The 16689-nt window shown below is 39.4% G+C and overlaps 1 protein-coding gene across 1 annotated transcript; it reads right to left on the bottom strand.

Moving 5' to 3' along the window:
• Positions 1–772: 772 nt before the first annotated feature.
• On the bottom strand, positions 773–15056 carry cpxm1b (carboxypeptidase X (M14 family), member 1b). Its single transcript, XM_058407172.1, has 13 exons — positions 14731–15056; positions 11513–11622; positions 10582–10721; positions 10324–10408; positions 7470–7620; positions 7133–7221; positions 6060–6183; positions 3811–4007; positions 3540–3719; positions 3072–3366; positions 2554–2693; positions 2313–2415; positions 773–1398 (listed from the first exon to the last, which is right to left on the bottom strand). The coding sequence occupies exons 1-13, from the start codon at positions 15041–15043 to the stop codon at positions 1118–1120; spliced, it is 2208 nt and encodes a 735-aa protein (XP_058263155.1). The 5' UTR covers positions 15044–15056; the 3' UTR covers positions 773–1117.
• Between the last annotated feature and the right edge of the window lie 1633 nt (positions 15057–16689).

Raw genomic sequence — 16689 nt, 5'->3', positions numbered from 1 at the left:
GTTGAAATCTCCATTCTGATTGGTCAGGTGATCTAACTTTATTAGATTTTATTTACTACAAACTACATAAACTATATTGCCAAAGGTTTTGGGACACCCCTCCAAATCACTGTGTTCAGGTGTTGTTTTTCAGGGGTTGGGCTCGGCCCCTTAGTTCCAGTGAAAGGAACTCTTAATGCTTCAGCTTCATACCAAGACATTTTGGACAACTTTGTGTGAACAGTTTGGGGATGACCCCTTCCTGTTCCAACATGACTGCACACCAGTGCACAAAGCAAGGTCCCGGGCGAGTCCCGGAGACTGTGAGCCAGACCAAAACTGGGATATCTGCTTTTACATGCACATGAATGTAATATGGAGTTGTCCCGCCCTTTGCAGCTATAACATATAATATTTGTGAGGTCAGGCACTGATGTTGGACGAGAAGGCCTGGCTCACTGCCTGCGCTCTAATTTATCCCAAAGGTGTTCTGTGGGGTTGAGGTCAGGACTCTGTGAAGTTCCTCCAAACTCACTCATCCATGTCTTTATGGACCTTGCTTTGTGCACTGGTGCACAGTCATGTTGGAACAGGAAGGGGTCATCCCCAAACTGTTCCTACAAATTTGGAAAAATTGGTATGAATCTGAAGCATTAAGAGTTCCTTTCATTGGAACTAAGGGGCCGAGCCCAACCCCTGAAAAACAACACCTGAATTCAATGATTTGGAGGGGTGTCCCAAAACCTTTGGCTAATATAGTGTATTTGAAGGAAAATGTGTATAAGTGAAATGATGAAGATTTCCATGAAGAGATGATTTATGAAGTATTTTTGAAAAATCTCCAGTGTCTGTGCTTTGAAACAGTAAGCATTAAAGTGAGAGGAACTTAGTGTTGTTCTTGTAAGGTCAAATTTTACATGACATTTTTATTTGTAAATGATTCAACAATGCATATAAAGCACCTCAAATGTATTATGCAAAGAGAATAAATCATTCTTAATAGAAATAATGCACAGTTGTGAATCTGAACGCTTTTGTCATTTTAATAACTTCAGTTCCAGACCGAAAAAATGGACACTACAATCTTTAATTCTGATTCATAAAAATACTGTAAATGCCCTGCTAAACAGACCAAAGGTCAAACTGCCTTCCTAACCACATTCTGTTTTGCAGTTCTCCCCAGTTTTCGCAGACGCAGCAGGCGCATTCTGAGCTGCAGCTCTTTGGAGATCTTCCGCTTCTTGACCAGGATCTCGCGCAGCCTCGGCCTGGGCGCTTTGGACAACCGGAAGTCGCAGATGGTCGGGTAGTGCTCGTATTCCACCCTGCATGAGCGCGTGACTGGCACGTATCCCTCCGCCAGCACCGTCACCTCATAGTCCCCGGGGTTCAGGAGGCGCCAGTAATCCCCATCAGATGCTGGAGATATAAAGCGAGGATATAATTCTGGATTCTGATTGGTCAGAAGGTGTTGATTAGCTTCTCTGACAGTCGTGTCCTTCAACAAATCATAGATTTATATATAAAACGTTATTGTTTTTATAGAAGCTCTAGGTCAATATTATCACACAGAGCATAAAGATTTTATGCAAGAGGATTTGTGTATGTTTGTAAAAAAAAATAATAAAATAAAATAAAAGAATACAGGTGAGATAGACTTATGGAACAGCGCTAGTTAAAGTAGTAAATGACATTCACTTGCTGTACTCATACTTTATAGGAGCTTACTGCGAAGTCTTGCCTTCTTTCCAGCCTTCAGATGTCATGTTTCTGATACAGTGGAACCACAGCATATGAACGCCATGCCTTAGGAATTTTCACTTTAAGAATTGAAATTTTGCAAAGAAATTTGCATGCTAGGTGATTTTTCGGGTGTTTTGCTGTTGACAGATTGGGGGCGTGGGTGGTCTGTTCTATTTTTAGCCCAAGCTTGGTGGCACCACTTCCTGTGAGGACCCTTGACATGGAATGCTTGGCTTGGGTCAGTTCTTTATAAGCAGCCATACAGTTTATATACGCTTCATATTGGGAATATTGGTCATATTTTTGGGCGGCTGGAACGGATAATCTACATTTACCTTCTTTCTTATGGAAAAATTAATTTCACAATACAAATTTTCACCATATGAACTCACCTCCAGAACAAATTTAATTCCTATGCTGAGGTTCCACTGTATTTAAGATTTTCTTGGTGTATTCCTTACACTTGATTTGATCGCAGATTAAATGTCTGCTAAGGACTGAGGATTACGATTGCCTTTTGCTTAATCCATAATTGAGTCTTATGTTTGTTACTAGAAAAAAATGCCTAGGTTTAAGTTGATTGCCCTCACCGGATCGGATGTGATGGTCGATATCGTCCACTTTAACGATGGCTTCTGCAATTCCAGCCTTTGTGTCTTTGTCCTTTATGACTCCTTTAATGCCTCGGTGGACCTGTGAATCAATTTTCTCAGTGTAGAAACTTAATCTCTTTCATTAACATACATTGCTAAGATAACATTCAGCTTGTTGAGTGTGAGAGTGACACATAAGTTAGAAATGTTGAGATTCAGTTCAGGTCGGATTTATCACCTGCTCCATGTAGACCAGCAGCGACTCCCTGTTGTTCTCCCACTCTGTAGGCAGCTCGCTGGCATGAGGGAATTTATCACACGATAGCTCCACCGTCACCTCGAAACAGTTAGTGTGCAGGTAGCTGAAGTCGTTCATGCCTGGAAAATGATAACAAATCACAGTCGTCCAAGACGTCATGATAAATCACAGCACCAGCAGTCGAATCGTTCAGCTGGACAAACTTCTGGAATCTTGAAGACTTTTGGTAGTTGATTAGAAGGCAGATTTTTCTCCTTTAAAGCGGCAGTATGGAACATTCTAGGGTTTAGAGACCTCTCTGCAACTTGTTCCTTTAATTATGATTATTTAATTATTTGATAATTATAGCAATCTTTTCCGTAAGGAAGTGTTTATTTATCATTTATGGAAGGAGTTTCAGAAAAAGAAGCTGTTTTATTTGAAATTTCCTAAAGAAGGTGCTACAATTTCAACAGGAAGTGGACAAGGGCATGTTAAACTTTTTTAAGGATACCCACTGCCGGGCACCGTGTGCCAGTTAGCGCCATTGATGATGTTGTTTTGGCGAGTGAAGTCCTTGTTGTGGCACGGCCGTCTGTCTGGATTGGACATGACGTGGTTGGTGCTGGCGTAGACGGTGGCGAGCCAGCGGAAGAAACTGTCATCTGGGGTGGGGGTGTGTTCGCGTGCTGCCCAGTCTCGAGCCATGTCGAACGGATACGTGACCACCAGCTCACCGCCGTGAAGGTTGGCGCTCAGTACGAAGGGGATGGACCGCATCCAGCTGATCACAGCACGTGTCTCCGGGGCCACCTTTAGTCGTCCGTTAGTAAACAACACAATGTCACTGTGTTTTACTCCTTACTTTAAAGTCACTAACAGTGTTTAATGGCTGGTTATTCACTTGCATATATCACCTATGAAGCATTATAAGAGTTAACAAATGAAATGAATGATTGACAGATTTCTTCATGAAACTTCCTCACCAACGCGTCCGTCGATGTGTACTGTTTAGGAATAGGGATGTAATGGTTGACCAGTTTGGACTTGTCCGTCTCCAGCTCAATGGCGTCCCACATCACAGAGTTCAGATTGGCAAAGTTGTTGTTCATGTCGTAGCCTTCGTAGCTGAAGCGACCCAGAGCCCAGCCGGCTAGCTCTGATCCCTGCAGATGGAACAAGACAGACGTCCAGAATTTACCGAGCTGTGTATGCAGGCATGTATGTAAAGATTCAGGACAGTGGGACTGACCGCACCTTCTTGTAGGCCATCTCGTAGCCGTCGGGGTTCATGGAGGGCAGCAGATGGATGCGAGTCTCTTTAACCAGATGGACTACGCGTGGGTTGCCCTGTTTGTATTCCTGACAGATGTACTGCATAAGGTTCAGCAGCAGCTCTCGGCCCAGAACCTCGTTCCCGTGCATCCCTGCTACGTAACGGAACTCCGGCTCACCTGCAGGGGGCAGCAGAGTACTTTTCTTTTCACTATTTAGACACGTATTGCACAGCAGACTGCTTTGAGTGTGTAATCTGACATATCATGGTGTTTGGTGGTGCTGTGGTGATTAAAGTAAGCCTAAACCTCTGTTTAATGCCATACAAAAATATTTATATTTAGAAACCTTAATTTTTATTATTAATTTTTAAAGCAATTTATATAAAACCACAAAAATGTACATTAAAAAAAACTGGGGTCCCAATAATTTTGCACAGTATCGTCCTAGCAAAATGACTTTAACAAGATAAAATGTCATAATTTCTTTTTATTTATATTTGTTTCAACTGCTAATTTTTTTATTATTATTGTTTAATATTTATTTATTTCAGAGATTTATATTGATTTAATACATTGTAAATGGACTTAGGCATTTAAATAAAATAAAATAAATAAATAAATAAATAAGACTTAGGTTTCTATTATTTCTTTTAAATAACAATACATTTTAAAGAAATTAATATATTTTTAATGTGATTATGTATTTATATTTGTTCGATAAAAATAAATATTTGAATTTTATTTTAACTAAATACACTTTTGCTGTTTCTGTCACACATTAAACATTATTTATTTTAATTTACTATATTTGTTAGCTTGCCCTGTAATTCACTATGTCTGTGCATCTGTTTATTATATTAGATTTGTTTCAAAATATAACTAAAATTGTGAGGTTGCCATAGCAACACCAAAGCTAAGAACCCATTTTCTCTGAATGGATGTAACGTTACTATCTAAAACCTGAACAAATTTAAATAAAAAAAGTTTAAAGTGCATAATACTCACATAAAATGCGACAACGGAATGATGGAATGATGTCACAGGTGATATTTGCATATGCAAATGACAGAGAAGTGTCTTAAAAATCACGTGTGTGTCATTTGACTGGAATGTAGTTAACCTGAGATTTTCACCGGAGACGCTAACAGCTACATTACGGTAAAGGAACAGACACAAGGCTAATAAAAAATACGACCTCAGTGCCTCTCTGTCTCTCTCTCTCTCTTTCTCTAACATTCATCTCTCTCTCTCTCTTCTCCGTCTTTTAGCTGTCCGCTAACAGAGGGGTCTGAAATTTGGCACCTTCCCTAAAACAACGCTGCACTGCATCCAAACACACCCACATGTTCCTGTGGAATTGGGGAAATCCGTCAAACTGCTAACAAAAATATCTCAAGGAGGTTTGGAAAAGATTTCAAAGAAGTAAAAATACAACTTTTAACTGCTTCCAGTTAAACATTTCTGTCTGTAAAGCTGAGGAAATAAAGAATAAGCAGAAATTAGTGAGATCTACACAGGAAAGATCAGATTCTCACAGCTAGCATTTCCTTTAGCATCGGTTAGCGATAACGTGGAATATTCTTGAGAGAAGTAAAGAGTTTACATCTGACAAAGCTAGTTAGCGATTGATAGCTTACTAGATCTGTTAGTCAGTTTGCTCTTTGCTAGCAAGATAAAGTGAGTTAGCTAGCCAGCTAGCTAGGTTTCTCAGCTTGCTCTTAGGTACAAAAGCTAGCCATGTTGGAGCAAGTGGTTGAAACCCATGGCTCATTAGCAGGATCTTCACCTTCTTGCAGCTTTATTAAAACTCTGTGCTGTTTAGCGATCTGAGCAGGAAGCGTGTGCGAGTTAGCTGCACCTATACATGCCTCTGTTTGGGTTAAACAAATACAGCTTTGGCTGGAAAGGGTTTCTAGAACAAGCCCAGTCTGTGCTGAACGTCAAGAGACTCCACTCTGCCCTTGAGCGTCGGAGAACAGTTCAGCTATTCAGCGTGGAATCTTTCGGAGAGAAGGAACCCAAGTCAAACTCTCTGGTGACCTTTGACCTCGGCTCCGGTTGCAGGATTCTTGCAATTTTAAGATGAAAAGCATGCGTCTCATAACGCTGGGACATGCTTCCTGATTCACAGAACTTTGCTATAGCTTAGCGTAATGGTTTGTGTTAATGCGCTAGTTCTCATTTGTTACGGTTTCTATGGTAACGACTCATTCACAGGTTCTCTCTCACCCAGCTCGTGCTTGCCCGGGTTATCAGAGATCTCCATCACGTACAGCTTCAGGCCCATGTGGCTCTTCCCGATGCTGTAGATGCGTGTGATGTCTGGACAAGCCACGTTCACTGACCTCATCAGCTGGAAAAGATAAACCAGTGGTTAAATCTTCAAATAAGTGAAGGTTGGCAGAAAAAAAATTGAATGTGAATGAATAACTGTCCAAAATACTGTATCATGATACCTGAAAATTTTTTTATTGTGCCAGAAAAAATATATATACATAAATTTTTTTGAAAAGGACTTCAAACATAGCACTTATGGAAATGAAATAAAATAATAAAATAATAGATCTGGATAATAAAATAAAAGATACAAAAGCCAATACATTTTTCTGTGAGATCACAGATGATAAAAAAAAAATATATAAAAATATATAAAACAAACAAATAAATAAATAAATAAATAAATAAATAAAATTGTAAAAATAAATAAATAATATAAACAAATACAAATGGATACAAAATGATTTGCTTGTAAAAGTTTTTCATTTTTTTTCTTAATTGTACATTTAAAAAAAAAATTTTCCTTTACATTTTAAAATAATAAAATTCCATAGCAACTAAGCAAAAATATCACTGTCTTTTTTAAAGCTATTTTTAATTGCTTTGCTCATAGTTTGTAAACCAATAGATCCTGATGCATGCAGTCACTTCAGTCACTTTGACGTTTTTATTTTATTTTTATTGCATAAAATTGAATAATTGTATAAATGTATATCTACTAAATGTTGGTACTTTTTCAGAATTCTTATTAATGCTAATTTCTGTACTTCCTCTCGAAGCCAAAATGGCAATAATTTGGCGTGTGTAACGCAGAGGACAGAATGAGAGTAAGTTAGAGCTTGGCCTAATATTTGTTTTCTGGTGAGTGTGGTGAACCTCAGTACACAAGCGGACACCAGGAACCCGAGCGGCTCGGCCAAAATCTCGCAGCGTTACGCTATGATCCGTGTGTTCTTGTGACATAAACATGATGAGTAGGGTTAGAATAATACCTCAAGCGCTTTATTATTCCCTAGTCTCATTACCTTCCTCATTTCCTTGTAATTGTGATGTCTGAAGTCCAGTTTGTCCCGAGTTCCATCTTCCACTTGCCCTTGGAAAATCTTATTTGGGTCTAAACACAGAGAGGTTTGAAACTAAGCCCTATTAAATCTTATTTCACACAAAATTTGTAGGAAAAATAATAATAGTAATAATAAATACAATAATAATAATAATAATAATAATAATAATAATAATAATAATAACACCTGGACAGGAATTCTCACTCAATTCTGTTCCTGATGCTGTTATTATTATTATTATTATTATTATTATTATTATTATTATTATTCATAAGCAGTGTACGTTTGTGATTATTACCTGGTAGCTCACAGCCCAGCACTTCTGCACGCATGCAAATGGTTCCATTTTTAAACCAGGTTTGAGGATTGATCCGAACGAACCGCGCCACCACAGAGTTGGGAAAGACGGCCAGCACTGGAGTATCAGTGTCCCGGTTCCCCTCAAACACCTGTTAGCATGAAAGATCGCACTGAGTGAACCTTTCCAATTCAACTCACCCAAATCCCCCAAGACTGCTAGAGCTTCAGGAGCCAACGTGTCGCTCATGCACCAGGAAACGGTCAATTGAACTTTAACAGATGAAGGCTTTTGTGAAAGCTTGCGTTCGGCTAGTCAGCTTGTCCAGAAGTGCATTAGACGCAGTGGTGTTTGTTGTGGTGTTGCTAGCCAGGTTTCGCCTACAGAAATCTGCTGGTAAGCAAGAAGCAGTGGGCAGGCAAGCCGTTCTTTCCAACTGAGCCACTTAATCAAGCTAACTGCTGCCAGCTGCCATGTCCAAATGTGTATCAGAGCCACCAGCATGCTGCCAGGAGAGAGCGGGTCCTGCTGGCCGAATGATGGAGATGATACAGTGCCATGGTGATGCCTGAGCCAATTCACATCAGCAGCAGCTAATGAAAGTCTTTAGCCTTGTGTCGAGGAAACTGATGTATCTGTCCTCACGCTTACACATGGTGATTAATAATAAAGATGGAGGATTAACATGAAATGATGTTGAAGGAAAATTTGGAAGAGATTTCTCAACCTCAGCTTATGAAAAACTCCATCTCTACACCTCCAGTGCTTCCTAAATAAAATACACATCGTTATTCTTTCTTTTTGAGCATCCATCTGTCTATAAAGAATATTGTCTATTTATGCATAAAGTCAGGCATGCTCTAGCAGTAAATCCATCCATCCATGCATCCATCCATGCAGCCATCCGTCCGTCCATCCAACCGTCCATCCATCTGTCCATCCATCTGTCCATCCATCTATTTATCCATTTATCCATGGATCCATCAGTGCATCCATCCATCTATAACATTTACTCAGTCCTTCCATCCGTCCGTCCGTCTGTCCGTCCATCCATCCATCCATCCATCCATCCATCCATCCATCTTTCCTTCAATCAATCCATCCATCCATCCATCCATCCATCCATTAGTCCATCCATCCATTTATGTATCCTTCACTTCAGTGCAGCCTACAGCCATTTATAACATTTACTCAGTCTTTTCATCCATCCATCCATCCATCCATCCATTCATCCATGCATCCACTCAAGTACTGTCGGAACTGAGAGTCCCCTCCGTGTGGACATATCACAGGGTGGAATCTTTAACAGTACCAATTTCTATTATTTTCAACAATCGTACCAAATGAACTCAATAAACTATCAAATAATCAAAAACTCAGCCGAAATGAAGGAGATCTCAGTCAGCAGATGAGAAGAAGCAGGTTTATTCAGCCATGCAGTCAATCACATGCATTTCTGGGGAGAGCAGCTGGTCTTCCAAAAAACCCCCCCGAAATTCCCTTCTTCTTATACCTCAGACGCCCCATGTCGCCTCCTCTTCCAAATTTAAATATTTCTAGAAATTTCCACATTATACTCAATGCATGTATACTTTTAATCCCACCTTCCTTAATTTACATACTTGCTATATTTGCTTATTTGTCCCCATACCGCCCCCTTAGTTAAAACATCCTCCCTTTGATGACATCAAACAACCTTTCGGGTACATGATTTATACAACAATGTGCACGTACGCACGTACCGACCAACCTCGATGTTTTCGATGTGCTTCAATTTCTCGGAAAACCATACTTCTATTTCTAAGTTTAACTCTTTGTGTCTGGAACTAAATGTGCTCCTCTGTTGCCTATTAAGTAATGCTAAAGCTGATAAGATGCCTAGGTTATGTCTAGGTTATGTCTGTCTGGGTGACTATTCTTGGTAAAATTCCCCTTACTTTGCACTTTTCAGCACAAAAACATCCCCTGTATTTCACCCATCTCAGCACTAATTCTGCCTGATAATTATGAAAGTTACAAAAACATCCCCTGTATTTCACCCATCTCAGCACTGCTTGATGATTATGAAAGTTACACATGTGCATTAATCAAAAGCTCAAAAGCTCCAAAGCCTAATATTGTAAAGGAAATATACTTGATATATTTGCATTACTCAAAAGCTTACCATTAATCTGAAGCTAAATGATTTTGATAGATATTTGGTAGATATTTGATATGTGATCGATAACCACTACTTCTATGCAGAGCATTCTAAATCTAGGCTAATGTATGATGTATGATATCTATGTAATTTCTCCGAAAATACCTATCAAGCTATGCATCCATCCAGTCATCTATCTATCTATCTATCTATCTATCTATCTATCTATCTATCTATCTATCTATCTATCTATCTATCTATCTATCTATCCATCATCCATCCAACTATCCATCTGTCTTTCTTTCAATCCATCCATCCATCAATCTATCCATCCATCCATCCATCCATCTATCCATCCATCCATCCATCCATCCATCCATCCATCCATCCATCCATGTATTCTTCACTTCAGTGAAGCATACAGCCATATTTAACATATACTCTGTCCTCCCATCCATCTATCCATCTATCTATCTATTGATCCATCCATTCATCTATTTATCCATCCATCCATTCTATCTTTCCCTCCATCCATCCATTCATCTATTTATCCACTCATCTATCTATCCATCCAACCATCCATCCATCATGTGTGTTTTCTAAACGCTTCATCCCTCTATCTGTAACCCTTCATAAATGCTTCATCCACTCTGTATAATATTGCCCTTTAATAATGCTCTGCTTTGTCATGAACTAGAAGTGAATGAATCTTACCGCTTCCTGTGTCCCGTTCATGCAGGGCTTCCAGCTGATGGAGTCGTTACTGAACTGCACCTTAAAGGTTTCCACCCAATTCCAGCTACAGAGGAAAAGTTAGTGCACTCTATCAGGAATGAGATCAGACGTCGGTATGATTTTAGGCCATGATGCTATCATCTGTTTGATAATTTTTTAAGAGTTTTTCAGTAGCATTTTCATAAGGAATCTTACAAACTGATGTTTTATTAATGTTCACTTGGTGTGGTTTGCTACCTCCAGATTGAATTGCGGCCCTGTACGATGACCCCAGTAAGGCGAGTGGCTCTCAAAGCGTCCACCTGAAACCACTGTTTCTTGTCTTCATGTAGTGCACACCAAGCTCCATCAAAAATGTCCCCGTCCTCAATACCAGACTACATGCAAGCCAGAAGAAATGAAGGGATGTTAATTTCTGGTAGTCTGGAAGATACAATCTAGGAGTTCTATGGATTTACACTGATCAGCCATAACATTATGACCAGTGAGAGGTGCCGTGAATAAGACTGATGATCTCCTCATCATGGCACCTGTTAGTGGGTGGGATATATTAGGCAGCAAGTGAATATTTTGTCCTCAAAGTTGATGTGTTAGAAGCAGGAAAAATGAGGAAGGTTTGAGTGACTGGAGCAGAGCATCTCAAAAACTGCAGCTCTTGTGGGGTATTCCCGGTCTGCAGTGGTCAGTATCTATCAAAAGTATCCTTTAAGTCCTCTAAGTACCCATGGAGGCCCCACCTCACAACTTACAGGACTTAAAGGATTTACTGCTAACATCTTGGTGCCAGATACCACAGCACACCTTCAGAGATCTAGTAGAGTCCATGTCTTGATGGGTCAGGGCTGTTTTTGCAGCAAAAGGGAGACCAACACAATATTTGGCAGGTGGTCATAATGTTATGCCTGATCATGTATATGTGTATATCACAAATTTACTTAAAATGTTCAAATAATCCATTTCTGAAGTGGAGGAGCTGTCTGTTCCTGAACTTTCCATCAGGAGAACACATTTGTTGTTGGTGCTTGGAGCCCTTTGCAATCAAATGAAGAATCTTTCACAATAGAACTATTACATTAAAACTGCAGAAATCCATGTCAGCAAATTAAACTAAACAAAACCGCTATTCTCAACGTTGAGATCTTTGAGATAACACAAGCGTTTGTCTTGCCTGGATGTTGAGTCGTCCACGGTGGGGTCCCAGACCTCGGCGTTTATATGACGAGGCCTGCAGCTGGGCATCTTTCACTCTCAAGCTCTCCAAACCCAGAGGAGGGCATTCTGAGATTTAAACATACACACACACAGACTCAAGACAGTCTCAGGGCAGTCTCAGGACAGTTGCAGGACAGATGAAGGACAGACTCAGTATAGATGCAGGATAGACACAGGACAAATGTAGAGCAGACGCTGGATGGACACAGGATAGATGCAGGACAAACTCAGGACAGATACAGGAGAGACACAGAACAGATGCAGGACAGACTCAGGACAGATGCAGGACTGATACAGGACAGACACAGAACAGTCACAGGACAGATGCAGGACAGGTACAGGACAGATACAGGACAAACACAGGACAGTCTCAGGACAGATACAGGACAGTCACAGGACAGATGCAGGACAGGTACAGGACAAACACAGGACAGTCTCAGGACAGATACAGGACAGTCACAGGACAGATGCAGGACAGGTACAGGACAAACACAGGACAAACACAGGACAGTCTCAGGACAAACACAGGACAGTCTCAGGACAGATACAGGACAGTCACAGGACAGATGCAGGACAGGTACAGGACAGATACAGGACAAACACAGGACAGTCTCAGGACAGATACAGGACAGTCACAGGACAGATGCAGGACAGGTACAGGACAAACACAGGACAGTCTCAGGACAGATACAGGACAGTCACAGGACAGATGCAGGACAGATACAGGACAAACACAGGACAGTCTCAGGCAGTCTCAGGACAGATACAGGACAGTCTCAGGACAGATACAGTACAGATACAGGACAGGAGATACTCAGGGGAGATGCAGGAGACACTCTGGACAGACACAGGACAGACGCTTGTGAGACTCAGGGCAGATAAATGTAGGGCAGATGCTGGATGGACACAGGATAGATGCAGGACAAACTCAGGAAAGATACAGGACAGTCTCAGGACAGATGCAGGACAGACTCAGCATAGATGCAGGATTGACACAGGACAGATGTAGGACAGATGCTGGATGGAAACAGGATAGATGCACGACAGATACAGGCCAGACACAGGACTGTCTCAGGACAGATGCAGGACAGATATAGGACAGGTACAGGACAGATACAGGACAGTCTCAGGACAGACACAGGACAGATGCAAGACAGGAGATACTCAGGAGAGATGCATGAGACACTCTGGACAGATGCTTGAGAGACTCAGGGAATATGCAGGACAGACTCAGGACAGATACAGGACAGACACAGGACAGGCAACGGACAGTCTCAGGACAGATGCAGAACAGATACAGGATAGACACAGGACAAATGCAGGACAGGAGCTACTCAGGAGAGATGCAGGAGACACTCTGGACAGACACAGGACAGACGCTTGAGAGACTCAGGGCAGTTTCAGGACAGGATCAGGACAGACTCAGGACAGATGCTGGAAAATCTTAGGAGAGACACAGAAGACAGACATGATAGAGTCAAGACAGTCTCAGGACAGATGCAGGACAAACTCGGGACAGTCTTAGGAGAGATGCAGGACAGACTCAGGAGAGACATGGGACAGACACAGGAGACACTGAGGACAGGATCAGGACAGAGGCAGGCCAGACGTAATCTAAGTCTTAAAGATAACTAATGGATAGTGTGTTTGGACTGGAGTCTTGCTGACCCAGCTGAGTGTGTAGCAGTGTGAAAACATGACCATGTGAACTCCCTCAGAGCCTCGCTGAAGAGATCTTCCTTTCATTTTTCTCTGCTTTCATGCACAGATGGAGGATCACTTTTCTCTTCCCCCGCTTTCACTGTTGTTTTTCAGATGAAAAAACACAAATGACCCATTCAAAGCGGAAAATGAGCTGCTGCGATGCTTCAGAGAGAGAGAAATAGAGGTAGAGAGGATAGAGAGGATAGAGAGAAAAAAAGAAATAGAGAGAAAGAACAGAAAAAGACAAAAGAGGTAACATGTCTGTTTCATTTTCATTATTTTCATATGATGGTGTGTGATTGTGGCTCTTCCATGGGATCGGTGTGAAAACATCTTTTTCCTAATACTTATTCAATTCAATTCAATTTTATTTCTATAGCGCTTTTAAACAATGGAAATGAAATATAAAACAGTAGACACATACACCGATCAGCCATAACATTATGACCAGTGAGAGGTGAAGTGAATAAGACTGAGTATCTCCTCATCATGGCACCTGTTAGTGGGTGGGATATATTAGGCAGCAAGTCAACATTTTGTCCTCAAAGTTGATGTTAGATGCAGAAAAAATAGACAAGAGTAAGGATTTGAGCGAGTTTGATGAAGGGCCAAATTGTGATGGCTAGACCACTGGATCAGAGCATCTCCAAAACTGCAGCTCTTGTGGGGTGTTCGCAATCTGCAGTGGTCACTATCTATCAAAAGTATCCTTTAAGTCCTGTAAGTATTCTTTAAAGCCCATGGAGACCATGGAGCCCACCTTGCAACTTACAGGACTTAAAGGATCTGCTGCTAACATCTTGGTGCCAGATACCACAGCACACTTTCAGGGATCTAGTGGAGTCCATGCCTCTACAGTTTAGGGCTGTTTTAGCAGCAAAAGGGGGACCAACACAATATCAGGCGGGTGGTCATAATGTTATGCCTGATAGGGGCAAATATATAAATTCCTTGGTGAGGAAGAAACCTTGAGAGGAACCAGATTCAACCTAAACGAGTGTGAACAAGATATTGGCATTGCTCTCAGCAGTCCCATTCATACTGTACACCAGTATTCCCAGTACACACGCTTGTCTCAGACTGGACACATCTCTTTAGATGTTATGAAAATCAAGTTGGAATTAATCAGAAATAATTCAATAATTCATGGTATTTTTCAGGATTCGTAAATAACATATGGAACAGGGAATTTATGGATAAAAGAATATAAAGTTTATGGAAGATATTCATGTGACATTTGTATTTATTTTTAGATGATTTATTTTAGATTTTTAAATTTTTTAGATTTATTTAATTTTTTATATTTTAAGAGGGCATTCTTTTCATTTTTTAAAAACACCATGTTATGCTCATTTATAACTATTTGTAATAAATAAATATATATTTTTATATCTGTATTTAACTCTGTTTCAACCAATCAGCATCCTGATTGATTGACAGCCAGAAATTATTATTATTTTTTATTTTTACCTAATTGACTCGACTCGTCCCTTTCTCCTTTCCCCCACAACCGTTTCTCCAGGTTTGGCTCGATCTTCTCTTCCAGATCTTCAGTGGCGAACTGGACCACCGTGGGCTTTGCGCTGGTGGAGAAGATCCTTGCAGGAGGTTTCGTGGGAGCAGGAGTGATTTTTCTCCCCCTGTTCCTCGTGCCAGGTCTGATCGGAGATGATGTTTGATTGACAGGAGGAGGTGTAGATGATCTGTTGTTGCCACCCAGGATGATTTCAGCTCCAGTGAGCAAACAGCAGAGAAGAAATGAGCGATGCCATGATGAAGCCATGGCTGCACTTCCAGAGCTGGAGTGTGTGTGTGTGTGTGTGTGTGAGTGTGAAACCCCTGCTAATGCCACGGAAAACCACATTTCTTGGAGTAGAGGGTCGGCAGAATGCACAGGACGTGAATGAAAAGGTAGTAAAAAAAAAAAAGAGGAGAGTTTTTACAATATGTTATTTATCAAAAATGATTTTTTGAGTCTTATGCAAAAATAATAAATAAAATAAAATATAAAAATAAAAAATAAAATAAAACAGATATTGTTTACCATGTTTTTACACTAAATTAAATGATTATGTCAAATAATTTAATTTAGTCAAAATTAAATTATTTATGAATTAAATTAATATTTAAATATATATTTATTCTTACTCTAAGTTATATATTACATATTTTTTATATGTATTTAATATTTATGAATTATTATTTTTAAATATGTTTAAATAGAATATTTATATATTTAATAGATCTATATTAGTAGCAACACTCAATACTAATAATATTGTATGACATTAATATTATGAGGATTTACTTATATTATTAAAACTACATATTCTCAAAAAATAATTTTAAAATATTTGTACAAATTATTCTAAAGCCAGAATATGATCATTCCTTTTTTTTTTTTTTTAATTATTATTTAGTTGCTTGGTTATTTTCTTATATAATAAATATGAAATGAATATAATATTAATTATTCATACATATTCTAATCACATGTCAAATAATAATAATAATAATAATAATAATAATAATAATAATAATAATAATAATAATAATAATAATAATAATAATAATAATTTGGTTGTCACTGTAGTCCTCTTAGAATTTATAAATATAGATTTATTTCCCTTTTTTTCTTTATTATAAAAATGATTACATTACGTAAATAATTTAAGATAAAATTAACAAATAATTTACTTCAAAACTCTAGATTAATAATTTGCATATTAAACTATAATTTACATTTAATGAAATGTAATTCTTTTTTACTCTACTGTATGAAATGAGTGTGCATCTCTGTTCATATTAGTGTGATTAGTGCGCCACCTTCAGGCAGTGAGGAGACTTACATTTAATGAATTTTATTCGAGACCAAAAAGTTGAATTCAGGTTGTGTTCATGAAGAGATGAAGGACTCTAAAACCTCTCTAACACACGCTGAGGTGTTTTATTAGAGCTGGTCATCCTGGAGGAAATAACGTTCTGTGATTATTTCATTTTATTTTATTTTATTTTTTGACTTCCTCTGTTGATGGGAAAAATCTTCAGACCAAAGCGCTTCAAATGAATCATTTCAAAGAATCGTTTACGACTTGAGTCATTTGTGTTGAACTGATGAGGACGTGTTACACAGCCCTGACAGATGCAAAATAGACAAATGGATCTGTTTTGATCTGTGAGTTTGTGTTTTTTCCCCTTTCTGGTCTTGTGCACGTGCTATCCTTAATAACGAATCAAAAAACCGAATCGAATCATTTGTAAAGAATCATTTCAAGTCTATACAAAAGATTCAGACTTTTCCCATGATGCACTAGATGGCGCTGAAGGACTGTGTATACGTTTTAGACACGTCGCTTAAAGACTGCATGAAAGCATTCGATTCGCTTCACCGGCTTATATACACCGCTGGCCACTTTATTAGGAACACGT

The sequence above is a fragment of the Hemibagrus wyckioides genome, linkage group LG02 (assembly GCF_019097595.1).
Source record: "Hemibagrus wyckioides isolate EC202008001 linkage group LG02, SWU_Hwy_1.0, whole genome shotgun sequence".
NCBI classification, from domain to species: Eukaryota; Metazoa; Chordata; class Actinopteri; order Siluriformes; family Bagridae; genus Hemibagrus; species Hemibagrus wyckioides.
This window is presented reverse-complemented; position numbering and strand designations above follow the sequence as displayed.

What these genes read in the sequence shown, in the direction of transcription:
- cpxm1b (XM_058407172.1), bottom strand. Translation starts at nt 15,043, where the DNA reads ATGGCTTCATCATGGCATCGCTCATTTCTTCTCTGCTGTTTGCTCACT. An exon ending in TGAACGGGACACAGGAAGCG is followed by an intron (nt 7,621 to 10,323) that starts GTAAGATTCATT and finishes TCATGCTAACAG; the next exon opens with GTGTTTGAGGGGAACCGGGA. An exon ending in GCTGGGCTGTGAGCTACCAG is followed by an intron (nt 7,222 to 7,469) that starts GTAATAATCACA and finishes CTCTGTGTTTAG; the next exon opens with ACCCAAATAAGATTTTCCAA.